The following is a 26,641-nucleotide window of genomic DNA, read 5'->3' on the forward strand; positions in this document are numbered from 1 at the left end:
TGAAAGTCTTTTCCAAGCTAACTGCTTCCATGGTTCTGTGACACTGCTAGGGGTCAATGAATGCTTGTGCCAGGCGGACAGGAGATGTTTGAGAAGATCCCACTGGGTTTTGGAGGAGAGGTTTCCCAGCAGGGTGGTGCTGGCTGGGTTTGGGGACAGGTGATGTGCTCTGTTGGGCAGAATCCAAGGGCATGAGATTGAACACATCCAAGTGCCAGGTTCTGCACATTGGCCACAGCAACCCCAGGCAGTGCTACAGGCTGGGGGCAGAGTAGCTGAGAGCAGCCAGGCAGAGAGGGACCTGGGGGTGCTGGTTGATGGTAGGATGAACATGAGCCTGCAGTGTGCCCAGGCAGACAAGAGGGCCAATGGCATCCTGGCCTGCATCAGGAACAGTGTGGCCAGCAGGAGCAGGGAGGTCATTCTGCCCCTGTACACTGCACTGGTTAGGCCACACCTTGAGTCCTGTGTCCAGTTCTGGGCCCCCCAGGTTAGAAAGGAGGTTGAGTTGCTGGAAGGTGTCCAGAGAAGGGCAATGAAGTTGGTGAGGGGCTTGGAACACAGCCCTGTGAGGAGAGGCTGAGGGAGCTGGGGTTGCTTAGTCTGGAGAAGAGGAGACTCAGGGGTGACCTTATTGCTCTCTACAACTACCTGAAGGGAGGTTGTAGACAAGCAGAGGTTGGTCTCTTCTCCCAGGCACCCAGCACCAGAACAAGAGGACACAGTCTCAGGCTGTGCCAGGGGAGGTTCAGGTTGGATATTAGGAAGACGTTCTATACAGAGTGATTGCCCATTGGAATGGGCTGCCTGGGGAGGTGGTGGGGCCACCATCATTGGAGGTGTCCTCTTCTCTTCTCTTCTCTTCTCTTCTCTTCTCTTCTCTTCTCTTCTCTTCTCTTCTCTTCTCTTCTCTTCTCTTCTCTTCTCTCTTCTCTTCTCTTCTCTTCTCTTCTCTTCTCTCTTCTCTTCTCTTCTCTTCTCTTCTCTTCTCTTCTCTTCTCTTCTCTTCTCTTCTCTTCTCTTCTCTTCTCTTCTCTTCTCTTCTCTTCTCTTCTCTTCTCTTCTCTTCTCTTCTCTCTTCTCTTCTCTTCTCTTCTCTTCTCTTCTCTTCTCTTCTCTTCTCTTCTCTTCTCTTCTCTTCTCTTCTCTTCTCTCCTTCTCTTCTCCTCTACTATCCATCAGCTGTGCTCACCACAGCTTCCGAGGCATTTTTGGCACGAGTGTGGTCACTGCCTCCCTGGCCCTGTTCCTGCAGTAACGATTTGCCTCCCCAAATCCTTCCCATACTCTCAATTAGAAACAATTTTCTTCTCCACTTCATGAGCCAACCAATTGCCTTGATTAGCTTTGCACTGTTGATTAAACAAGGCAGCTCCTGTAGATGGCTGGCGAGGAGTCCGCGGGGGGTTGGGCACTGATGGAATGCACATATTAATAGAGATCAATAGAATTAATGGGTTAATTCTGGGCTAATACCTAGCACTGGAGGAGAAGTCAGGCTAATGAAAATGCATGTATTCCCTAAACTGCTCCATTTGCATCAGATGATTCATCCACCACTGCTTCTTCCTAGCATTAATGAGATTAAAAGCATATTTACTAAGTGTAGGCGACCAAGGAGGGGGAAGGGAGCAACAAGTTGCTTTCTACCTGGCCAAATTCTCTAGGTAAGGTGCTCTCCCTGTAGGTAGCTTCTTATAGGTGAGCTGGGGAACAGAAGAGAAGCTGGCAAGAGCAGGCAAGCAGTTGTTTGCTAGCAATAGCAAGATTCTTTGTCCATATAGGGACCTTGTGCTAGATCTGCCCTGGGCTAGCTAGAATCATAGACTCATAAAATCCTTTGGGTTGGAAGGGGTCTTTAAAGGTCATCTACTCCAAATACAGGCTGGGTGATGACTGGATTGAAAACAGCCCTGAGGAAAGGGCTTGGGGGATGCTGGCTGATGAGACAGCCGTGTGCCCTGGCAGCCCAAAATGTCATCTGTGTCCTGGGCTGCATCCAAAGCAGCCTGGCCAGCAGGTCAGGGGAGGTGATTCTGCCCCTCTGCTCTGCTCTCCTGAGACATCACCTGGAGCACTGCATCCAGCCCTGGAGCCTCCAACCACAAAAGAGATGTGGGGCTGTTGGAGAGGGTCCAGAGGAGGCCACAAGGAATGATCAGAGGGCTGGAGCACCTCTCCTGCAAGGACAGGATGAGAGAACTGGGTCTGTTCAGCCTGGAGAAGAGAAGGCTCCAGGGAGATCTTAAAATGCCCTTCCACACCTCAAATACTGGGTTCAGTTTTGGGCCCTTGCTGAAAGAATCACAGAATGGACACAAAGAAAGACACTGAGGTGCTGGACAGTGCCTGGAGAAGGGCAGTGAGGCTGCTGAAGGGTCTAGAGCACAGCTCTTGTGAGGAGTGGCTGAGGGACCTGGGGTTGTTTAGCCTGGAGAAAAGGAGGCTGAGGGGAGACCTTCTGGCTCTGTACAGCTCCCTGATAGGAGGTTGAAGCCAGGTGGGGGCCAGTCACCAAGGAACAAATGATAGGACAAGAAATGGCCTCAAGTTGCACCAGAGGAGGTTTGGGTTGGATGGTAGGAATAATTTCTTCCCTGAAAGGCTTGTCAAGCCCTGGAGCAGGCTGCCCAGGGCAGTGGTGGAAGGATTTAAAGGATGTGCTGATGGGGTGCTGAGGGACAGGGTTTAGTGGTGGACACTGCAGTGCTAAGGATTGGACTTGATGATCTCAAAGGTCTCTTCCAACCAAAACGATTCTGTGATTCTCCAGTGCATTTGCATTGTTCCATATGCACAACCAAAGGCACTTTGGCTGTGGCCCTGTGTGGCTGGGCTGATAAAAGAGCCCTTTGTAGTCTTCATCCAAAAGCCACCCAGGCAGCTTAGGACTCACTTCAAAAACAAGGCAAGAGCTTGCTGGGGGTCAGTCCAGACACTGCCTGAAAACAACCCCCACTGAGCAGGTGGTTATTCTAGCCCAGCAGAGCAGGCTGCAGGACCTCTGGAGCTTTGTTTCCCCTCTGTGGGAAATATTGACAAAAGCAGAGGCAAGAGAGAGAGTCCCAGTGGCCTGCTGGATTTTTGGCAAGAGAAGGAAATGGGTTTGGCCAAAAGGGAGGTGATTTGGATCCTGATCTGCATCTGTAGTGCATGCAGGGAGATGAACTCCAGCTGCAAACTTCAGAGCAGGAGTAAGCCAGATTGCAGGACTCACCATGGCCACGGTTCTGAGGCCACATTTGTCTTAGTCTGGGGGACATTTGGCTTTTCAATTGAAAGGCAAAGAAAAGCCTTTGTCATCTTCTCTTGGTCTGTGCACCTCCCTTTGCTCTGTGCACCTCCCTTTGCTCTGTGCAAGGCTCTGAGTGGGTAAACAGGAATGCCTGATCCTACAGCACTTTGGGAGACAGTGCTAGGAGAGATTATTTTTGAGAGTCTCCCCAAAGCTGGAAAGGGAACCATCTGAAACCTTCCCAAGAGGGTCAAATGTATCCCACTGCTGCTTCTGCACCCCCTGAGCTCAGGGACTCTGCCAAGATTCCTGTGCTGCCCTTGGGTTTGTGCAATGAGAGTGGGCTGAGGAGCAGGGTCACCTTATAGGTGACAGGCAGGGCTCGCTCCCCAGAGCTGCTGCAGCTGGCTGTTTCTCTGGGTGCCCCACTATCTCCAGTTTTCCTTAAATTACCAGCTAAATGAGTCCTGTTATCTCCAGACTTTCTTCATTCCCATTAAAAGATGTCTTTTCTTGACCTTAGACAATTCCAGTCTGTGCTTAAGAACTAATTCAGTGGTCAGAGCTGCTGTCAATGGCTGTGAGGGCGCTGGAACAGGCTGCCCAGAGAGGTTGTGGAGTCTCCTTCTGTGGAGAGACTCCAAACCCACCTGTGCCCACTGTGATCCTGGGCAAGCTGCTGTGGGTGACCTTACCTGAGCAGAGAGGCTGGACTACATGATCCCCAGAGGTCCTTTCCAGCCCCCACCATGCTGTGATTCTGTGACCACCGTCAGGGCCAGCATCCCTAGTGCAGATATTTGTGTACCCAGAAGAGGAAACAGGGATGCTCAGTCACGCAAGAAAATCATCCAGCTCATGAAACCTAACTTTAATCTCCTACTTTCATACATCACTGACTTCCCTGCAGAACTGACACCAGCAAAAAGAAGACCAAGGTCTGTTCCTGGTGCGTTAGAGGCAGCTGTGTCACCAGCAAACACCTGGAGTCACCAAGCTGAGCTCCGTGCGACTCCTGTGACTTTCAAGTTGTGTAGCTGTGATTAAAGCCTTGTCCCTACAATAGTGTATATTGCACAGGCCTTTTTTATTTGGATGTTTCCCACTGTGATTGCACTGGGGGAAATTCCAGCTGCATGTTCTAGATCATGATCTCTTTGATTTTGTCATCTCTTCAGTCTCTTGTCACCGTGGCTACTCAGTCGAAGGAGTGGAAAATGATTGTGGCTTTCCCCCAGGCTGATGTAAATCAGTGTAGCTTCAGTGCAGTCATCTGAGTCAGCCACGTCTTCCCTTGGCTGTGCCAGCCTCTAATTTCATGAAATTGGGGATTTCTCCATGCAGAATGGCATTGCAGAGAGCTGGGAAAGCACAGCACAAGACTGGTGTAGAATTGCCAGCTCAAAAGGCAACCCAAAGAGGCCCTGTCTCAAGTGGAGGTGGCTGGACAGGAATGGTGCCCAGTTCATGACAGACAACTAAGTCTGCAAGCAGCATCACTAGCAAGAGGATTGTGCTGTTCAATAGCTGGCCCCCAACTGTCCAAGGCTGTCCATGTAAATTGATTCCTTTGCTCTTGTGCAAATCCATTCTGCTATGGTCTTCAATTGCATGACTAAAAATATTGATGCTGCTCTTGGACAAGAGAACCATCTGTAGTGTGGAGGTCCTGGGTGACTGAAGACACAAATCCCCATGGTTGGTCCAGACATGAGGCAGGTGCAATGAGCTGCTGCTTTATCTGAGCACAGGGGCCAGGTTTCCAGGGTGGGAGGGAAGTCACAATCCCTTGTCACAGAACGGCAGAGAGAGGAGCTGGGGGCCAGGGCAGACAGGGGGTCCTGAGGATTTGCTGAGAAGATGTTGCATGCAGGACTGAAAGCCTTGGTGGGCACAGAGGTGAAAACTCCCTGCTGGAGGAGACAAGCTCAGCTTGTGGGGCAAGGCTCTTTCCCATGCCTAGGAGGGCAGATGTTGAGCCACTGTTTCAGAACTGATGTGCAATTCTGCAAATACCTTCCAGGGACAGAGATTTTAGGGAGTGAAGTTGTTTGCAGAAGGCAGATGAGTAGTGCAATGACTCAGTTTTCAAGAGGAGGAGGGGGAAACAGTTAAATCTCACAGGCAAAACAAGAACAAGTGGTGAGGGAAGAAGTTGGGCCAAATACAACCCAAGGAACCAAAAGAAGGGTGGTGAACTATTGTAACAAACCACCCAGGCTGAGAAGAGATTTCTTGCTCTTTTAAGGTCTTCCAGGCAGTGGGGGCTCTTCCCTGGACAGTACACTTGAGCCAAAGACCGACTACAGGGACTACCACCACTGTCAGTGCATGCTGCCCTTTGGTCTGTGTAAGGGAAGAGGTCAGCTCTGACCTCCTGTCCTCTGAACCCATGAATCACACAGCCCTTTTGCTTTCTGAAGGGCTCACACAGGCAGCACTGAGGGATTTAATCAACTTCTTGCTGACCACAGCAGAATGGCGATGCCTGTGCGTGCTGGCCGTAATGCAGATCTGATATGGAAGCAGCCAAGTGCTTCAGACCTTTCCCCTCTTCCACCCAAGGGTGAGTTTTCCTCCAAATAACCTTACACTGACCCACTTCTTAACTATGCATATTAGCTCTGTTCTGGTCAACACCCACAGCCACCCTCTGTTCATCCCACACAGAGCCTTTATTCCTACACTCCCAATGCCTGCCCTAATTTGCTGCCCCTCCTTGCCCTCGTTTACTCTGTTAACAGCTAAAATCGACTCAATATGAGACCACACAGGCAAGCAAGCTTGCACCCACACAGACATCCTAAAAGTGTCTAAAAGACATCAGAAAAACCCCTTCTGCATTTCCAGTGGGATCCTTCTCTGAGGCTGCATCAGCTTCTCATGAGTCTGTTTGGTCTGGAGGCAGGATTCATGCCAGTATCCTCCTGGCAGTCATCTCTCCCTCCTCCCCACTCCCCACAACAGGCCCTGCTAAAAAGTCTGTCCCCAGCTTTCTGATCACCCCCTTAAGCACTGAAAAACCACCAGAAGGTCTCCCTGGAGTGTTCTCTTCTCCAGGCTCAAAACCCCCAACTGTCTCAGCCTGGCCTCACAGCAGAGGGCTTCCAGCCCTCACAGCCTTGCTGTGGCCTCTCCTGGTCCCACTCCATCAGGTCCCTGTCTGCTGTACTGGGGACTCCAATGCTGGCCCCAGCACTGTAGGTGAGGTCTCAGCAGAGCAGAGGAGCAGAATCCCCTCCCTGCCCCTGCTGCCCACACTGCTGGGGATCAGCCCAGCACAGGCTGGGGCTGGGCTGTGAGTGCTCAGTGCCAGCTCATGTCCTGCTCTTCACCCCCCAGCACTCCCAAGTCCTTCTTCTGCCTCTGGGACCCTTCTGCTGTCGAGCAGAGCACCATGAAGAAATACTGTAGGAGCTTAATTCTTCCCTGGGCGCTGGGAACCTGAAGTTCATCCCCAGCTGCAAAAACAGTTTGAGGATGAAAAGAGCAGCCCCTGCAGCCCTTTGCCTTGTTGCTCATCCCCACACAGAGCCAGGAGCACTGGCCCCCCACTGCAGCAGCACTCCAGAGCAGCAGTATTGACTCTATAAGGTGAAAGGCAGCAGAGGAACCAGGCTGGACTCGTAGTGTTTTCCCTGGCCAGGTCTCAAACAACTCTGAATTACTTTTCATCATGTGCTGGAGGAAGGGGGTCCTCACAGTCAGTTGCTGGCACAATTTTCTGTCATCTTCAGCAGAGCAGCCCAGAGCTGAGAGCAGCCTCAATGTGCCCTCTGTGTGTGTGTGTGGAGGGGGAAGTGTTCTTGAAACAACAAATGCCATTTGAGGAGAGCTGTGCTTAGCTGGGCTTTAGGCAGACGGAAGGAGAGCAGAACTTTATTGCTTCTGGCTTTTTCAGCTCTGCCTCTGAGCTATTCAAACTTCATGGCACTTAATATCAGGTTAAACATTAAACTTCTCTGAACTGGGAAACTGGAGGGGAGGGAGAGCAGGGGAGAGAGGCAAACCACACTGTTCCCTGCCTTGATTAGATGATAGAAAATGTGATTTCCCTTCAAAGGTCCTGTCGATTGGAGTGTCTGGAATCCACTGATGTGCAATAGAGGTTTTAATAGTCCACATGTTCCTGGTAACCCTTCATAATCAATTTCCCTTATGCTCTTCTCTTGCATTATCCATTATAATCACCTTCCCCTAGCTCTCCCCAGCAAGCCATTCTGTATGTCAGGCTTGCTCACAACCTGGTGACCTCCCTCCCAGCCCCCCACCCCCCGTGAAAGCCGTGAATAATCACTGAGAGTGTGGTGTAAATAACTGTCTGTGTGCTCCAGCCAGTCATTGCAGCTCAGGATTCTGCTCCTCTTCCTGGGTGAACTCCTGCTTTATGAGGGTAAGAGAAGCCTTCGAGCAAGCTGCTAGACCTCTGCATGGATCAAGTTGTCTTGGATTACAAACTCACTCCTTCCAGCAAAATTCTTCTTTGGTTATTTGAGCTGAGCCTGAAAACAGATTTCCAGGACAGAAATAGAGAAGGTTCAGCATGAAGGTCCAAACCTTGCTTAATAGCATATTATTATTTCATTTTCTCCTGTCCCCTGGGATCTCTGGGATGGAAGGAGCATGTAATTGTCATAAGTGCAGGTCTAGCTCAGGTGAAGACATCATGGCTTTAGGATGCTCTTTGAGAGGGCATGCAGTGCTTCCAGCAGATGCCCCTTTGCAGCTGTGTTGCACTGCGAGAGCCCATCCCGTCTCAAGCAAACTCTGGCTCTAGATGCCTGGCTCCAGATGCTTTATTTAATCTCTGACACAAGCCAGAGGTCTTCTTTTTAATCAGCTTGCTGCTTCCTCTGACAATGGAGTTAATGATCCCTGCTCTGGCCACATTTGACACCTGGCACTTACATTTTCCCTGTCATCTCTCTTTGTTTCAGTGCACCCTCAGCAAACATCTCGTTCCTACGTGACCAGGATTAAGGCCCAAGGGTCATATCCTTCTAATTTCACAGCAGTGTCTATCTGCAGCTGAGCTGGTTGCCCTGCCTAATGTGCTGCTCAGTTTCCAGTTGCTGCTCCAGAAATGTGCAGACTTCCCATGGGACTGTGTAACATCTGCAGTCTTGTTGATGCCGTAGCTACTCTGGAGCACCTCGAACGGCACGAAGCACCCACAGGTGGGCAATTGGCTCCTCCAGGGATATGGAAACAAAGATACCAAGCTCAGGTGGGATCAGCTAAATGGATGCAAACAATTCCCATCTCAATCCCTCTGCACAGCCCTTCTATGATGAATCATTCAAAGAACCATAGAATGGGTTGAGGTCATCCAGTCCAATCCCTGCAGTCAGCAGGGACATCTGCAACTAGAGCAGGTTGATCAGAGCCCCAAACAACCTGACCTGGAAACACTTCTTCCTTCTCTCTAGACTACATCTCTCTCTTTTAGCTGCAAACTATCACCTCTTGTCTGTCCCCAGCTTTCTGATCACCCCTTTCATCACCAAAAGACCATCAGAGGGTCTCCCTGGGGCCTTCTCTCCTCCAGGCTGAACAATCCCAGCTCTCTCAGTCTGGTCTTGCAGCAGGGGACTTCCAGCCCTCCATCATTCTGTGTCCAGCTTTTCACCCACCAGCACTCCCAAGGTGCTCTCCAGCCCCCCCATCTTCCAGCCTGTGTCAGTACTGGGGGTTACTCTGACCTAGCTGCACTTAACCTTGTTGAACTTCACGACATTCCCACAAGTCTACTCCACAAGCTCCTCCAGGTCCCTCTGGATAACAGGCACGTCCCCTGCACCACTCAGCTTGCTGTCATCTACAGGCTTACTGAGGGAGACAATTCAAACTTGTTGAATGAGCAAATGATATATTTGGGGTTTATTCTGCATCTGCTGTTGTGTTTGATGGTGTTGGGTGTTTTTTTTTAACATACTGCCCTCAGGGCTCATTGTCTGCCTTTTGCCTCACCTCAGCATCTCTAGGGGAACCCAATCTGTCATCTTGGGTTTAGAACAACCCCAAGACATGGCCAGTTTTCCTTCACTCTTTCTTTCTCTCTCTCCATAGTGTTTCCACAGTGCTTCCCTGCCCTGTGGTCTCCACGTTGGTTTTATGCCTTTTATTACTAGCAGTTAGCTGAATGAAATATCTCTTTCGCTCTGCCTTTTATGAGATGGATTTGAAAAGCCTTGCCAAAGCTGCTTAGATCTTGCAACACTGCTTCTTACCGCACTCTAAACACAAGTACAAGGCTTGACTTGCTTCCAAAGGGGGATTTTTAACCTGAGTTTGATGACTGAAGTGTCACCCTCTGGGTCTACCTTGCAGTCAGTCCCTGATCTTTGAGGTGGTGGAGATATGCATAGTAAGAAGCACTCTGGTGTGGATAGGATAGGATAGGATAGGATAGGATAGGATAGGATAGGATAGGATAGGATAGGATAGGATAGAAAAGAAATAGAATAGAATAGGAATGGAATGGAATGGAATGGAATAGAATAGAATAGAATAGAATAGAATAGAATAGAATAGAATAGAATAGAATAGAACAGAACAGAATTAACCAGGTTGGAAAAGACCTTTGAGATTGAGTCCAACCTATCACCCAACACCATCTAATCAACTAAACCATGACACCAAGCACCCCATCCAGGCTCTTCCTAAACACCTCCAGTGATGGTGACTCCACCACCTCCCTGGGCAGCACATTCCAGTGGCCAATCTCTCTTTCTGGGAAGCATTTCTTCCTGACATCCAGCCTAAACCTCCCCTGGCACAGCTTGAGACAGTGTCCTCTTGTTCTGGTGCTGGTTGCCTGGGAGAAGAGACCAACCCCCACCTGTCTACTGGAGGTACTCTGTGTTTGTCTTGCTACAGACTATATCATCATGCTAGTTTGGGATGAGAAGGGGAGATTTCAGCTCCCTCTGGGTTCCTCCTGGCAGGTCCTGCTCTATGAATCCCTGCATTTACAGTCTCCATGTCGACTTCTGTTCATTTCAGCAGGAGCCCTCATGATTTTGTCCTTCTGCTCTTCCATCATCCCCTGCTTTTTCACTCCCATGACCTCCCACCCCATGTTTGTGCCAGTCTCCCCTGATCAGCCTTGCTGGGGCTGAGCACAGCTAAGCAGGGTCTCTAGCCTCTCCTGTAGTTGGTGGCAGAACCTAAGTGTTTCCAGAGAGGAACTGCTAGCACTTAATTCAGGGTCCTCTGTGGATTGCCTCACTCTTAATTACCTCTACATTCATTATCTCTCTGCAGTGATGCTGTGATGTACATTACCCTCTGCCTGTATAGATATCATGACCAGTAGGACAAAGGAGGGGATTCTGCCCCTCTGCTCCACTCTGCTCAGACCCCACCTGCAGTGCTGGGGCCAGCTCTGGAGTCTTCAGCACAGCAGAGGCAGGGACCTGTTGGAGAAGGGCCAGAGGAGGCCACAGCCATGAGAGGGAGATTTAGACTGGATCTCTACAAAATAGATATTTTTATACATTAATATATATATATATATAGCTACCTATCTAAATCCCAGCTGTCTTGTGGCAGCATTCATTTCTCACTGCCTTTTCCCTCTTCCTCTTCAGCATGAAGCTTCTCCAGGTTTTCCAACTTGGTTTCCTTTTCTAGTCTCACTTTCTACCTTATAGTATCATAGTATCAGTCAGGGTTGGAAGGGACCACAAGGATCATCTAGTTCCAACCCCCCCTGCCATGGGCAGGGACACCCCACACTAGATCAGGCTGGCCAGAGCCTCATCCAGCCTGGGTTTAAACACCTCCAGGGACGGGGCCTCAACCACCTCCCTGCACAACCCATTCCAGGGTTTCACCACTCTCATGGGGAAGAACCTCATTTATTCAACCTCACTTATGCTTTGGGCTTGCAAACTCCAGCCTTCACCTTCAATGTCTGGAGTCAGAAGCCAAAAAAAGGCTGGCATGAGAAGAAGGGATGACAGATAGACAGAATGACCTGGCTTGGTACAGCCATGAACACAATTTTGTCTTTCAACCCAAGACTGCCTGGAACAGTGCCAGGGGAGAACATATATTGGGAGCCTGGGGCTTTGTAAAGTCAGGAGAAGGAACTCTGTTCTTTGATTTTTAATCATCATTCATCTTCATAAAACTTCAAGGAGGGTTAGCTTTTGTTGGAATGAATTTTGTCACTTCCAGAGAAAACAGAGGCCAGGGGTTGGAGGGGGAAAGCACAATTGAGGGCTCATATTGTGCCAAATTCATCTTAAAGCAGGGCATGCAAATCACACAGCAAGTGCTGAATTATATATGATTAAAACTGCTCCAGCCCTTGCAAAGAGGAATGAACAAAAAAAGAGAGAGAGAGACAGAGCCTTTTTATTCACCAGTTAATCATATAGAGATATATATATATTTATTTTCAAATGGATGGAACAAAAATGAACTTAATCACAGCAAGAGGGGTCACAGCTCCTGCTTGACACATGGCTGGGCTCTCTATCACAGCACTGCAGTGCAGAACACTCTGTCATTTAAGTGTGTTTAAAGAGGGCCATTCAGAAGCGGGTTCACTGATAAATGACCCTTTAAGAGCAGGTGAGAGCCTCTCCTTACCAACAGATGCTGAAGGTCTGCACGGTTGTCTTGGCCCATCCTGGATGCTCTTGTGCTTTGCAGGCCGAGCTGGAAGGTGTTTCAGTGCTTGTTTGCATTTAATGATGTGGAGGATAGATAGGAGTGTGCTGGAAGCACTGGAGGTGTGATCCAAATCGTGGCCTTTTTTCCTGCTAACAGCTGCTCGCCTGGCAGTGCTTCAAACTCAACACCCATGGACTTTCCTGATCCAGAAAGCACCAGAGATCAAACAAAGGAAATGTAATTTTCTCTTGCTTCTCTGCAGAGAGAATGGGAACCTGAAAATGAGTCCCAGCCCCTGCTGAACCAGCGGCGTTGTGACATGCTCGTAGGACTCTTTGATGCAGTGGGCATCACAGCTCCCTCAGAGAGCTTGCTGAACTTCATGTTCCCTCTGCCTTTGAAGGCTTTGTGCTTATTTTGCTATTGGCAGGAGTGGACAAGGAGATGCTACGTGCTCTGCCTTACGATCAGGCCTGCAGAGATGGTGTTGAGACAAAGGAGGGTCCAGAGTGAGCAAATGGGCGCAGGTTGCCCTTGAACTGCAGTTCCCTCAGCTCTGGCCAAGGATGGCAAGGGAGGACACAGTCCTCCAGCGAGTGCTGAACTGTGATTTCAACCCAGCTGCCTTTCTGCTGCTTTGGTAGCAGAGCATCAGTGTTTGGTGGGAGCCAATGGATAGCTGCAGAGCTTCGGTGGCTGTCTTAGGGCCTGGCGAAGCAGGGAAGAACTTCTGAGGGGATGCTGGCCAGGTCTGTTTACTGAAGAAGGCAGAGCCACCCATGGATCTGAAAGTTCAATAAAAAAGGGGAAACATCTCCTGGGATCTGGATGCTGGCTGAGGCTTGGGCAACCTGGCACACATTGGGATCTCCACCATCTTCAAGAGAACTCTGTGATGAGCCTGTAGGCACCAACCTCTCTGTGTTTCACTCCTAGGATAATCCAGATGGCTAAACTAGACCAGTACATGCCCAATGCTGCATTCATTCTCAAAGCTTGCCCTTCACAGGTTACTGTGGTGATGGTAGCCCTTCCCCAATGGAAGAGCTTCTAAATCCATGTCCTTTGCTTCCCATGAGAGTCCCTGCCCACCAGCCTGCAGAATTATCCTCAGAAGGGGAAAAGCTGCTGCTCAGACAGCAGTTTTAGCAGACTTCCTTCTTCTGAGCTGTGCTTTTACACACCTGCACACTGACTGCTTCAGTGCAGTCACTGCTGATGGACACCAGCTTAGCTGTGAGAAGAGGGAGATGTCTTGTTCCGAGGGAGCCACGTGTCACACAGGCTCCAGTCACCTTTCCTTTGTGTCCGACACCACCGTGGTTCCTTTGAGCTTTTGGCAGTCCTTCCCACTTCACAAGCCCACAGCTGTCACCTGGCCTTCAATAGCTGCAACTGGACAGCGTGGCAGGGCTGGAGAAGAGGAGTGGACCACATGTGCAAAGGCTGCTGCTCCGGCAGGGAAGGGAGGATGCGAGAGCTGCTCCTGACAGATGCTTCTGTAAGCGGCTCCGTGGCTGGGGATTAAACAGACCCTCTGTAATCTGTTCCACTTTTTAACTTCCCATCTAACATTTTTCTTAATATCTAACCAAACCTCCCTTGCTGCACATTTGCTCCAAATTGCTTCTCATCTGCCATCCCAGGACAGCAGAGGGCTATCTGTCACTGCCCGCTTCCCAGCCCTCTTGTTTACACATCACGCTGCTCTGACTTTGTTTCCTCCTGAACACGACAAGCTGCCTTCTCCCAGCCTTTCCTCACCCTGGAAAAAACACTTGTGATTTAAACACCAGTCCTTTGGGACCTTGGCTGCTTTCTTAGCATGTGTTGTCCCATTAAAAAGGTGGACCTGAACTCCAGCTAAGTGCAGGGTAACTGCTTCCTGTGATACCTAAGCAGCACTCCTCCACATCTTGTGTTTGCTGTATTCTCTTGTTCAGCCTGTGACCACTCCCCACACTGCTGGCAAGCCTCCCATTCCCCAGTTTTCCTTCTCCTTCCTGTCCTCTCCCATTTGCCTCCCTCAGTGCCACAGTTCTGTTCAGTGTCATCCTCCTGATTTCAGACTCTGCCTTTAACTGGTCAGAACACTTCTGAATTCCAGTCTGGTCCTGCACGCTGCTCGTGACCCCCTTCCTCATCTTCTGTCAGCTCCAAATGACAAACATCTATTCTCTGTTCCATCATCTGAGTCATTATGAGAATCTTGAATAGTCCCAGGCTCAGGACAGACCCTTGGAGACCTTCTCAGCCTGAAGATGTGCCACTGCTGCCCTTCTTGGAGCGCAGTATTGATGAGCACTCGTGATTGCTCAGAGGCCACTCTTACGGGCACATCATGTGGACCTGTGCCAAACAGCTTGCAGAAGTAAAACCACACTATGGCATCCTTTGCTTTCCTGGCCAGTCTTGTCCACATGCTTGGTCTGTATTCATCTAGCTCCTTCTTCTGCTTCCTCAAACAGGACATTTCACTGCTTTGTCCACTCCTTTGGGATCTCATTCTTGATGAGGACTGGAACTACAAAGGTGTTTTCCTACCATTTCTTGTGGTTGACCTACACAGACATTCTAGCAGATACCAGCAGCCCTTGGGAGAACTCATGGGAGGGCTCATGGAATGGTTAGGGGTTTGAAGGGACCTCTGAAGATATTTCTTTAGAAGTAGTTTTGTGGCACAAGGGGTCTGGATTTAAAACCAGTATGTGAAGGGAAAAATCTCTTCTTCTATGGAGAGTGTTGTAGGACAGGACAGCCTGGATGCAACCTTGAAAGTCCTGCCCAAAAGGCTCCTCAAAGTGCTTCATCTCCTGGGAACTGCTGACCATCTTTTCACCCAGCACATGTCCTGGCTTGGGCAGCAGCCCAAGGGCCTTGCACTTCATTCTGTCAGTGGAGAAGATCATGACACACATGCCAGACACATTTGTGCTCCTGATTGATGAGTAAGCACCTATCCAGCAGCAGGTTACCAGCACAGACTTCCCCCTCTACACCCTCAGCCTCTCCCACAGAATCACAAAACAATGGGAGTTGGAAAGGACCTCTGGAGATGATCCATTCCAACCCTCTGCTAAAGCAGAGTCACTTGAAGCAGCTTGCCCAGGATCACAATGACCAAGGTAGGGCTGGAAGCTCTCCAGGGAGGGAGACTCCACCACCTCTCTGGGCAGCCCACTCCAGAGCTCCATCACCCTCACAGGAAAGAGGTTTTTCCTTATAGTTAGGTAGAACTTCCTGGAAATGCATCAGCTGCTTGTTGGTTAGCAGCTCCTTCATAGGAATTGACTGCAACCAGAGACCAAGAGAGATGGAAAGCTTTCTACTGTTCTCATTTGTCCCCAGTGTAAACCCTTCTTCATATTTACCTCCTTAAAGAACCTGAAAGATGAGATGGTAGCAGGAGCAGGAAAGTGATACTCTGCAAAGCTGGGTAGACCAGGAGAGAGGAGTGCTGGGGCTAAGGGGGAGGTGAAATTAAGCTAAAGCCTTAATAAACTCAGCAAGCAGCGAGGGTGGCTGCCAGGGCAGAGGGGGGTGAGGGTTTGGCTTTAAATAAGGTCATTAAAAGAAGGGATTTGCTTACAAAAGAGTTACAAGTAATAAAGGCAAAGGAAGCCATTGTTGAGGCTGCTGAGAGGCATTGGTGAGCCAGGCTCAGAAATCTGTGCTGTCACATCCTGCACGCTCACTGCCTCAGCCTCCAGAAATGCTGCTCTGCTCAGGAGACAGAAATTAAGGGAAGGGTTTGGGCTATCTACTAACACTGCAAATAGGGCTTAAAAATAGAAGCCACTGCAATGTGCCTGCCCCTGGGAACAGCAGGGAAGAAGGACAAGTCCCTCAGACTGAGAGTATATCCCAAAGAACTCAACAGGAATATTCAGAGGAAAATATTTGCCTTTGCCTGTCAGGGGAGATGGTTTCAGGACAATGGTTGGAGATGTGTTTGCTTTTATGCTATCAGCTGCCCCTCTTGGGTCCTTGCAAATTACTCTGACCCAGAAGACTTTGAAAGTCTCCATTTCCAATGTCCCTGCTGGGAAATGTTGCTTTTGCACAAATTTCCCTCGGGACTTCAGCTTGCTCCTGAGACTTCTGACAGGAAAGTGCAAGAATCATTTGAAGGAGAGGAGGGCATTGCAATACACAGAGATGATCTCCTGCAAGATTGCTGGGAGGGGGCAGCAGAAGGCTACAGAAATGGGTAAGGAAATGGGGCATGGCAAGAGGGATCTGATTTAAAATCAGAAATGCGAGGCCTTTGGTGGGAAACACAAGTGAAACAACACACACAGAGGCCCTGGCCACAGCCAGGTGATTGCAGAAGTGCTGCTTTGACAGATAACAAAGATTTGAAGAGCTTGGCTCCTGGAATAAAATGACATGACAGTTCTTCTTTCTGGGATGTTACGTAGAAAGACTCAAAATGAAATGGGGCTGACAACCTGGACAGGGGGATTTGAAAGTTAAAGAGAGAAGAAAGCAAGCATCTGAGTTGTGGCAAGCTGTGTCACCCAGAGGTGAACCACCTGACCAGTAAACCCCTCTGCAAAAGACTTGGGACAGTCTGACAGAGCACTGGTGTGCTTTGCAGCCTGGTGGCACTGGTTATCACAATGGCAAGGGACAGGGCTGGGCCAGCCAACAGAGAGTGCCAGAGGCTCTCCATGAACCTCTCTGCCTTCCCAAAGGGAAGAGAAAGGGAACAAGGGAGAGAGGCTGATGGGGTGGGGAAGAAACTAAACCAGCTGGGGTGGAAATGAGAACAATCCAAGGAAAGAGAGACAAAGAGATACAAACCAATATCCAACCCCTGATGGCAATGGTGGAACCATTGTCACCGCTGATGCTGGGGCAGGCAGTGGGGAAGTCCCAGGCTGGACTCAGCAGCAGGTGGGAACCAGATTCAGGAGCTGGATTTTGGAACTGAATTTAGGAACACACAGATTGAAATTGAAGGCAGAAGGAAGAAAGTCCTCCTCAGACAACAGCCACTGAAGAAGAGGCTAGACACTGGTGATGCCTCAGCTTTCTCCTGAAGATGACATCTATGGGCTGCAATCCCTTGTTGGTCAGTTGAGGGCCACTTGTCCTGTCTGATCCTCCCTGCAGGGCTGCAATCCCTTGTTGGTCAGTTGAGGGCCACCTGTCCTGTCTGATCCTTCCTTCAGGGCTGCAATTCCCTTGTTGGTCAGTTGAGGGTCACCTGTCCTGTCTGATCCTCCCTGCAGGTGCCACCTCTGACTTCCTGCACCCCAAGGTGGCACACAAGATGTGGCAGTGCCCTTGGCAGAACAGGGAGAGTCCTGAGGGTGTTTGAGGAGCTTGTTCTTGAAGACTCTTTGGAGAACAGCATAAGATGTGCAAATCTGTCAGAAGAGATTTCTCTCATCTCAGGCACAGTAGGAAATAAACTTCTGGAGGCCATGGAAAAGACAAGACATTGAAGAAAGCTATTAACAGTGTCACTGAAGGAAGGCTTGGGAGTTACAGATCAATCCAGATCAGAACTTGCTGTAATTGATAGTACAGAGTGCAGATGCAAAAATTAGTGGTGCCAAAAATACAACAGCCCTGAGGTGTTCTACAGAATCTGTGAGATCTTGCAGAATGCATTGCAGTTGTCACAAACAGAGGAAGGGATGAAGAAAATGGATAAATGGATGTGCATGAAGTATGGCAACAACTTCTACCTTCAAGACAGAAACTAGTGATGGTGGGTCAGGAATGGTGCAGCTGCTGGGGTATCCAGAGCATTCTGAGACTGCATTGTTAGAGACTCTTAGAATCATAGATCCACTTCAGTTGGAAAAGCCAGTTTAAGATCATGAAGCACAGCCACTCTCAACTCTAACCAGGCTGGTGCTAAACCCTCAGCACCACATCTCTGCCTCTTTTCCATCCCTCCAATGCTGGGGAATCATAGAATCAATAAGGTAGGAAAAGACCCCAGAGATCAAGTCCAACCTGTCACCCAACACCTCGTGACTACTAATCCATGGCACCAAGTGCCACATCCAATCCCCTCTTGAACACCTCCAGTGATGGTGACTCCACCACCTCCCCGGGCAGCACTTTCCAAAGGCCAATCTCTCTTGCTGGGAAAAACTTTCTCCTCACCTCCAGCCTAAGCTTCCCCTGGAGCAGCTTGAGACTGTGTCCTCTTGTTCTGGTGGGTGTTGCCTGAGAGAAGAGACCAACCCCCTCCTAGCTACAACCTCCCTTCAGGTAGTTGTAGACAGCAATAAGGTCTCCTCTGAGCTTCCTCTTCTCCAGGCTAAGCAACGCCAGCTCCCTCAGCCTCTCCTCACAGGGCTTGTGCTCAACCAACCAGCTCCCTGGGGAGCCTATCTTTATCAGTGTCTGAGAACCCTTTCAGTGAAGAATTTTCTTCCAATATCTTGTAGGAAACAGTAAAACTTTATTTGACAGACAAAGACTCCCCAAACCTGACATGTTTTACATCAGTCTGCATATAATTGACAGGGCCTTGCAAGATTTTGGGGAGCTGCTGAATGGCAGAATTCTTCACTCAAAGAATTTGAAGCAAAGTGGAGTTAAGGGAGGTAAAAGATTACAGATCTGTGTTTAGGCAAGAAGCCATTCCAGGCCCTCATGAAGATCTGCACCTCACTCTGCTGGACTGAAGAAGACTGCCTTTAAGGCACTGATCATTGCCAGCTGAAACTGTGCTTAGAAAGCTGAGGACGAGATTGTCTTGCTTATTCAGCTCTGGGCTGATAAGATAGATAGATAGATAGATAGATAGATAGATAGATAGATAGATAGATAGATAGATAGATAGATAGATAGATAGATAGATGGATAGATGGATGGATAGATAGATAGATAGATAGATAGATAGATAGATAGATAGATAGATAGATAGATAGATAGATAGATGGATAGATAGATAGATAGATGGATAGATGGATGGATGGATGGATGGATAGATAGATAGATAGATAGATAGATAGATAGATAGATAGGTAACTAGCTAGCTAGCCTTGGTTACATTACTCTGTAGGTCTCCCAGTTCTCCCATACAGCACCTCCCAGCTGTCTTCACATGTCTCTGCATAGGATTGTCCCACCCTTGCCCCATGCTTCCTGCACCTGCCTGCAGAATGCTCCATTTGTTGTCATCTTAGACTTCTATCTGGGACAGGGACAGGGTGGTAGAAGCCCTGTCTCTCAAAAGATTGCAGGTGAGGCTGAAGCTGTTCCTGCTGACTGCATGGGAGGTGGACTAGATGACCCTTAAAGGTCCCTTTCAGCACAAACCATTCTGCAATTCCATGATTTTAAGTCTCCAGCTTCCCCAGGCTGCCCCTCTTTGCCGCAATTCAGGGTGGCAACGTGCTTAAAATCATCCTTCCCCCTCCAATGAGGATGGACTTTTACCTGTGGGGCTTCTCTAGCCAGATCTTCCTTAGAAAGAGGCCTCCCCAGAACCGTTGCTTTCGGCATCGCAGTGGAGATCTCTGATGTATCTGTGGCTCACTTTTCTCAGGGACAGCGAAGAGGAAGAGACAAGGTCCCAGCATTGGCCAGGGCAAATGGAAGTCACCTGCTGGTGGAGCATTGCTGATGAGTGCTCTCCCTTTCAACTCTCTCTCAGTGCCCCCCAAATGCTCACTGCTTGAAGCAATACTGATCCCCCTTACAACAGCTGCTGCCAGTCCAAGGGTTTGGATGTGCCACTGAGAGCTGCCCTTCTGTTACAGCAGGAATCACAAACTGAAGCTCCCCCCACCCCAGCATATCAATATCATGATGTTCCCAAATTACAGCAAGCAGTGGATCCTGTTCCCTGCCAGAACTTGCACCTCCTTGTACAGTGTGGGTTTCAGAGCACACATTTCAGAGCTGCATGTGTTCAGTTTGTGGATGCTCAAAGGTCCTTCTGGTCTCATTCAGAAAAGGTACACAGCACTCTCTAACTGGGTCATGCTCCGAGGGTGATGGTCTGATTTGCTGCTCCCTTTCACAATGTTGTTCAGAGCTGATTTGGTGCTTAGTCTGGCTGAGTCAGTCCAGCAGGACAGGGCACTCCAGAGGCATCTTTAGAAAACAAAGGCTGAAGCCTTGTCAAGAAGGATGTGTTAGGGTAGCAGGCTTCATCTCCAGTTATCATGAGAGCTTTCATGAAGAACTCTCTTATCCTTGAGGATAATGGAGACATGATGTAACTTCACCAGACCACAGACACCCAGAGGGCTCCAGATTTTCATCTAGCTGGAAAGTTTGCAGACACAATCCAACAACTCCTGCCTCAGTCCATGGTTATTTTTTTTCCAGCCAGGTCCTAGTCATTGACTTGGTGGGGGACAAATAAATGGCTTCATCTTTTCAAGCTTCATCAAAGTCAGAGTGACACTTTTCCTCCTTGGCAAATGGCTGAGGGAGCCACAGATGAGAAGGGCTGTCAAAGACAAACAGGAGATTAGTCAATTCATCTCAGCAGATGTCTAAAACCCAAGCTGCAAGTACACTTTGCAGTGGCCTCTCCCAGCTGTTCCCATGGCTTGTGTGCTGGCTGGAAGACTGACTGTGGCATGAAGAGAGTCATCCACCCTTGCAGGCAAAACAAGGCTTGCAGGGGGACAGCCTCCCACACAGCATGATGTGCTGCATGTGATGTGTCTGGTCAGCAGAGGATCTCTGAGGTGTAGCAGGCACAGGAGGTGGCTGCCTGGAAATGATCTCCACCAAGGGAATGGCCTCCTTAGAGAAGAGTCAGACCTTCTTGTTTAGCAACATGCACTTTGAGTTACCTGTACAAGAAGGACCTCTCCCCATTGTTAAGGCAATGGGAAGAGTCAGATGTGTTGCTTCCCCCTGCACAGTTGGATTAACTTCATGTAAGTGCCACTGAGGTAAGCAAGAACAGAAGCAGATGTGGAGCACAGCTACAAACAGGATGAGCAAATAAACTCATTCCTCCTCCTGCCCACTGCAAACAGCGTGAAATTAGCAGCTAGTGAGGAATGAAAAATCAGACAAACTGCCTTTTAAAGAGAACAGGGGGAGCTGGAAGGGCTGCTCTTGGAAAAGCAGAGCCATGGAAAGCCCAAGTCATGCACAACCTGCTGCAGAACCTGAGTCCCTGCATCAGTCAGGGGCTGTGGCAGAGGATAACCCCACTGTGGAGAGTCAGCAGCATGCTATTTTTGAAGGCAAAGCCAGAAAGGCCACTTCAGCTTAACAGGGACAAGTGCAAGGCTCTGCAGCTGGGCTGGGGCAATCCCCAGTATCAACACAGAATCGTGGAATCAACCAGGTTGGACGAGACCTCCAAGATCATGCAGTCCAACCTACCACCCAGCCCTATCCAATCAATCAGACCAGGGCACTAAGTGCCTCATCCAGGCTTTTCTGGATGTTAGGAAGAAGTTCTTCGTAGAAAGAGAGATTGGCCATTGGAATGTGCTGCCTGGGGAGGTGGTGGAGTCACCATCCCTGGAGGTGTTTACGAAGAGACTGGATGGGGTGCTTGGTGCCATGGTTTAGTTAGTCATGAGGTCTTGGGTGATAGGTTGGACTTGATGATCTTTGAGTTCTTTTCCAGCCTTATTGCCTCTATGATTCTATGATTCTATCTCCAGGGATGGCAACTCTGCCACCTCCCTGGGCAGCACATTGCAATGGCTGGAGGAGGAAGGGCTGGAGAGTGGCCCTGTGGAGAAGGGCTTGTGGGTGCTGGTGGGTGAAAAGCTGGGCATGAGCTGGCTGAGAGAGTTGGGGTTGTTCAGCCTGGAGAACAGAAGGCTCCAGGAAGCCCTTCTGGTGGCCTTTCAGTACTCAAAGGGACCAGAGAGGTGGGAGATGCCTCATCCCTGGAACCATTCCAGGTCAGGTTGTTTGGAGCTGTGAGCAGCCTGCTGTAGCTGCAGATGTCCCTGCTGACTGCAGGGGTAAGCTTTAAAGGTCCCTTCCACCCAAAGCACTCCATGATTCTGTTATCCTCTGATCTTTGGGAGAGCAGAGCTGGTTTTGCTTTTGTTGCTGCCTGTTAGGAAGCACCATTTATTTTATAAGTCACAGAGATGATTTTTTTGTTCCCTAAGAGGCATTCTCTTAATGTTGCATAAAATTACTCTCTCAGGGGTAGTGTGAGAAGGAAAACGTGGTGCTGTGTTGTCTCAGTTGCAGAGACACTGCCAACAACCAAAGGCCCTCAATGATTTGCTTTTTAAGTGTCATGATTATGGAACAGGTCATCTGTGACGTTCCACTTCGAGTTGCTTCCAGCACCTTTGTCATAAAGTCTGAATGAGGATGGTTTATGCTTTGGGCTTGGGCTGTAAATATTCACCCCTGGTCTTTGTTCTATTATCAAGTCTCAGCTCCAGGACATATTTACTTACACTTTTTGCAGGGAAATTTCTCAGCTGGTCAATCTGCTTGATTTATTTCAACTGGGATCCCAAAGTGGTTTACAGCTTTTACAGGCTGGCTGTGTTTATAACCATCCTGGGGAGTATCTTCTGCAATTCATGTAGCAGAGAGAAGGAAGGAGGCTCATAATTTCTATTTTAACCTACTTTTCCAGCAGCTGACATGACACTGACAAAGTCATCTCTCCTGCAAGCAAACCTGCCGTGCTTTGTACTCGTCCAGAGGAGAACCTTTGGAGAAAGGCAGGACAAAATGAGTCAAGCACCCTTTGTATTCTTACACACACACACACAGAGGGTTCTGCTGAGATAGTATCATAGTATCATAGTGTTAGTCAGGGTTGGAAGGGACCACAAGGATCATCTAGTTCCAACCCCCCTGCCATGGGCAGGGACACCTCACCCTAGATCAGGCTGGCCAGAGCCTCATCCAGCCTGGGCTTAAACACCTCCAGGGACAGGGCCTCAACCACCTCCCTGGACAACCCATCCCAGGGCTTCACCACTCTCATGGGGAAGAACCTTCTCCTCACATCCAGCCTGAATCTCCCCACCTCCAGCTTCATTCCGCACCATAGGGGTGTGGAGAAGTCAGTGTTGTCTGGCAGCAGAGACTCCCAGCAGCCCCATGGATCTCAGGGAAACTGCAGCCCAAATGATGTTGCAAGGAAAGTCATTCCTTGCGTTCAGAGCTCTTCAAGAGATGACAGCCCAAGGCAGCGTTTTGTACGTGGTGGAAATAATTCCTCTCTCTGCATTTGGCAGACCCAAACAGGCCCTGAGTGCTAAATAAACCAGGCTTATGAATAAATCAGGGGGGAGGAGAGCTCAAAGTCGAGGTGTTGCGAGATCCGCAGCAAGCAGAGGGCTCGATGCTGGGCTCGATGCTGGCCACGAGGCACTTTGGAAGAGGCTGGAGCTTGATGAAAGGCTTTGCATTTGAGATGCCATTGAGATATTTTGGGAGGAAACCTCCTGGTGGGTTTGCCCAAAGTTTGTAATAAACATAATTGAAGTATCTGAACTCCAGCTGCTGCCTCCTACTCTAATCAAGAGTAACAGAAGCAGCTCCTGCTTAGCAAACACCCTGTGACTGCTACGGGAAGGGAAATGGATTGGCTGGGTTCAAGCACTGGACTGGGAGGGGAGCAAGAGGCAGGTGCAGAAATGCAGGGCAGGAGAGGTAGCAGGTGGAAGGAGGAAGGAAGGATTTTATGGAGAGGTCAATACTCTTGGAGAGAGGGAAGGTCTCCTGAAGCCTTCACAGATGGAAATCAAGGCCCCGCATTTTCCTCAGGAAGAGAGGATTTTCTGCTGCTCTCACAGCTGGGTCTCAGCAGGATGAGATCCTGGAGGGGTTAAAAAACTGGAAGGTGCCCCCACCTTACCTATCTTGTGAAAGGTAAACTGTCCTTATCCTTCTGGCTGATATCCAGAGGGAAGACAATTTATACTGGGGACAAGGAGTTCCTTTGAGAAGTCCTCCTTCAAGGTCATGACAGCAGTTGCCAGTTTTATAGTGCAGCAGGATCCAAAATTACCTTGCAGGCACAGAGACTGATTCTCCCCTTCCATAAACCAGGTCTCCCTCTTCATTTCTCCCCCAAACTATGGCACAACCATGCCCAGTCTATGTCAACACGCTCCAGAGCATCACACCAATTGGAAGGAGCATGATTTGCCTTGACCTGATCCCAGTCTCTCCATCACCTAGGTGCCACTGTGCCCTGCTGAGCATGGCTGAGCCTCTGACCCTGCCATTGTCAGGGCACAGCTATGTAGCCATGAGCAGAGCCCCAGGGGTCACTCTGGATGTGGCCAGCCTGCTTTATTGATCAGCATGGAGATGGTCTGTTCCACCAGATGAAAACTCTGGGTGTGCATGCAGCAGCAATGTCTTCCTCTCATGATGCCATGAGGAACAGAGAACTTCTGGCAGTTCATACGAGTAAATTCATTTATACAAGTAAATCTGAGCAAAACCTACAGGAGCTTGGTTTGGGTTGGAAGGGACCTCCCAAGGTCCTCTAGTCCAACCCCCCTGCAGTAAACAGAAGCATCCTCTACTAAATCAGGTTGCTCAGAGCTTTGTTGAGCCTGACTTTGAATAGCTCCAGGGATGGGGCCTCAACTACCTCTCTGGGCAACCTGTGCCAGTGTTCACCCACCCTCACGGTGCAGAACTTGTTCCATTCTCCCACCTGAGGCTGCTCCATCACCTTCTCACCACTTGTGTGTTCTCCTTGCAGAAGGTATGGCAGAAGCTGTCAGCTCCAGCAGGGACTGCCTTCAAGCAGGGGAGTCCTGCACCAACGACCCCATCTGCAGCGCCAAGTTCAGGACCCTGCGGCAGTGCATCGCAGGCAACGGCGCCAACAAGCTGGGCCCCGACGCCAAGAGCCAGTGCCGCAGCACCGTCACGGCCCTGCTCTCCAGCCAGCTCTACGGCTGCAAGTGCAAGAGGGGCATGAAGAAGGAGAAGCACTGCCTCAGCGTCTACTGGAGCATCCACCACACCTTGATGGAAGGTCAGTCCGAGCAGGGTGCTCATCTCTGGTGATCTTTCTGGCAGTCCCTGCTGGGGCTTGCTGCGGAGCTCCCTCCCCAGCACCAGAGTGGCCACCAGAAAGGTCACTCCTGCAGTACTCTGTCCCCTCTCAGACCTGCTGCCCCCCAGGGCGATGCCATCCTGGGGAAAGCAATCCTAAAAGCCTGAGACATCTCCTTCCTTTTGCTCTCAAGCTGGTGTCTTTTCTATGGTGTTCTCAGTATACCTTGAGCTCTCCTGCTGGGGAAACACACGGTACGGTTTGCATCTAAGGATGCTGGCCACGACCATGCACTTCACAGAAAGGCAACCACCACCAGAACAAGAGGACACAGTCTCAAGCTGCGCCAGGGGAAGTTTAGGCTGAAGGTGAGGAGAAAGTTCTTCCCAGAGAGAGTTGTTGGCCATTGGAATGTGCTGCCCAGGGAGGTGGTGGAGTCCCCATCCCTGGAGGTGTTTGAGAGGGGATTGGATGTGGCAGTTGGTGCCATGGTGTAGTAGTCAGGAGGTGCTGGGTGACAGGCTGGACTTGATGATCTTTGAGGTGTTTTCCAACCTTGGTGATTCTATGATTCTATGACACAAATTCACAGTATCATCGAAAGGTTTGGGTTGGAAAGGACCTCCAAGGGTCATCTAGTCCAACCCCCTCTGCAGTCAGCAGGGGCCTCCAAGGGTCATCTAGTCCAACCCCCCCTGCAGTCAGCAGGGGCCTCCAAGGGTCATCTAGTCCAACCCCCCCTGCAGTCAGCAGGGGCATCCTCCCCTAGATCAGGTTGCCCTGTCAAGCCTCACCTTGAACATCTCCAGGGATGGGGCCTCAACTACCTCCCTGGGCAGCCTGTTCCAATGTTCCACCACCCTCATGGCAAATTATGAGCAGGGAGGAGAAGCCAGCATGAGCTCAAAGAAAAAGAAGAAAAGTGATAAACTCACTCCCTTGGAGGCTCTCAGACGCAGCAGTGTCTGGGTTAGTGAAGATTTGGGGCTGGTGACATCAAGTTGGAGTGCCAAGTGTTCCCAGAGCCAGCATTTAGTGAGTTTGCATTTTGACATTTTTTAGGAGCCATCGTTAACGTGCACCTCAGTGATCATAACTCTTCCTTGTCAGGCTGGTGAGTATTTTATGCACCATGAAAATTAAAACAGGGAATAAAACAGAACCTTCCAGCCCTGGGCTGTGAAGCAGATTAATAAAACACTGCTGGCTGAAAGGTGAAAGGGAAGGTGCAGGGGTGATAGCACAGGCCAAGAGGCCAAGCAAGACAGAGGATGGAAGCTGGGATGCACAGGCTTGCCAGAGTGACAGCTGCTTGGGCACCTTCCCAGAAAGCTTTCAGGTGACACAGCTTGCAGGGTTCAGAGTGTGGTGCTATGAACTGAAACCTCAGCACCCCCTAGGATCCCATCTTTCCCATAATTATGTACCAGGTGACTTTGTTTGCATTGAGGTGAAGCCTGGGGAAGAGGTGACAATCCAGCCTCTCCGTTCATTTTACCAGGGCAGGGGTGTCAGGAGGACTTCCAGCTCGGGGACCACAGCTAGAAGAGCAGTGAGAGGATGGCAGGGAGTACTGGGAGCAGGCAGGGCACAAGTGTGGTCTCCAGATGCAGAATAGCAGATGAGTGCTGGACAGTGCTGGAGGTTGGCTGAGCTTCCTGCCCAGCAGCTTGGGACCTCGGGCACGGCTGTTGATAGGGCTGTTATGGGAGATTTCCAAGACTCTGCCCTACTTCTCCTCTCTTGTCATGTCCTGAGTCCCACATTTTTCATGAGTGAAGTTCACTTGCAGTGCACTGCAGATTGACACTCGCAAACCTTTGGGT

At 49.8% G+C, this 26,641-nt stretch overlaps 1 protein-coding gene across 1 annotated transcript in view; it reads left to right on the forward strand.

The window, feature by feature from the left end:
* The window catches only part of GFRA4 (GDNF family receptor alpha 4), a 73,151-nt gene that overhangs the window by 32,570 nt on the left and 13,940 nt on the right, over positions 1-26,641 (forward strand). The window contains exon 2 of the mRNA XM_068149434.1: positions 24,516-24,794. Within this exon, the coding sequence (XP_068005535.1) occupies positions 24,516-24,794 (279 nt within the window). The remainder of the gene's footprint in view (positions 1-24,515; positions 24,795-26,641) is intronic.

The sequence above is a fragment of the Melanerpes formicivorus genome, unplaced genomic scaffold, assembly GCF_026170545.1.
Source record: "Melanerpes formicivorus ecotype bairdi unplaced genomic scaffold, bMelFor1.0.p_v2 SCAF_18, whole genome shotgun sequence".
Classification (NCBI taxonomy): domain Eukaryota; kingdom Metazoa; phylum Chordata; class Aves; order Piciformes; family Picidae; genus Melanerpes; species Melanerpes formicivorus.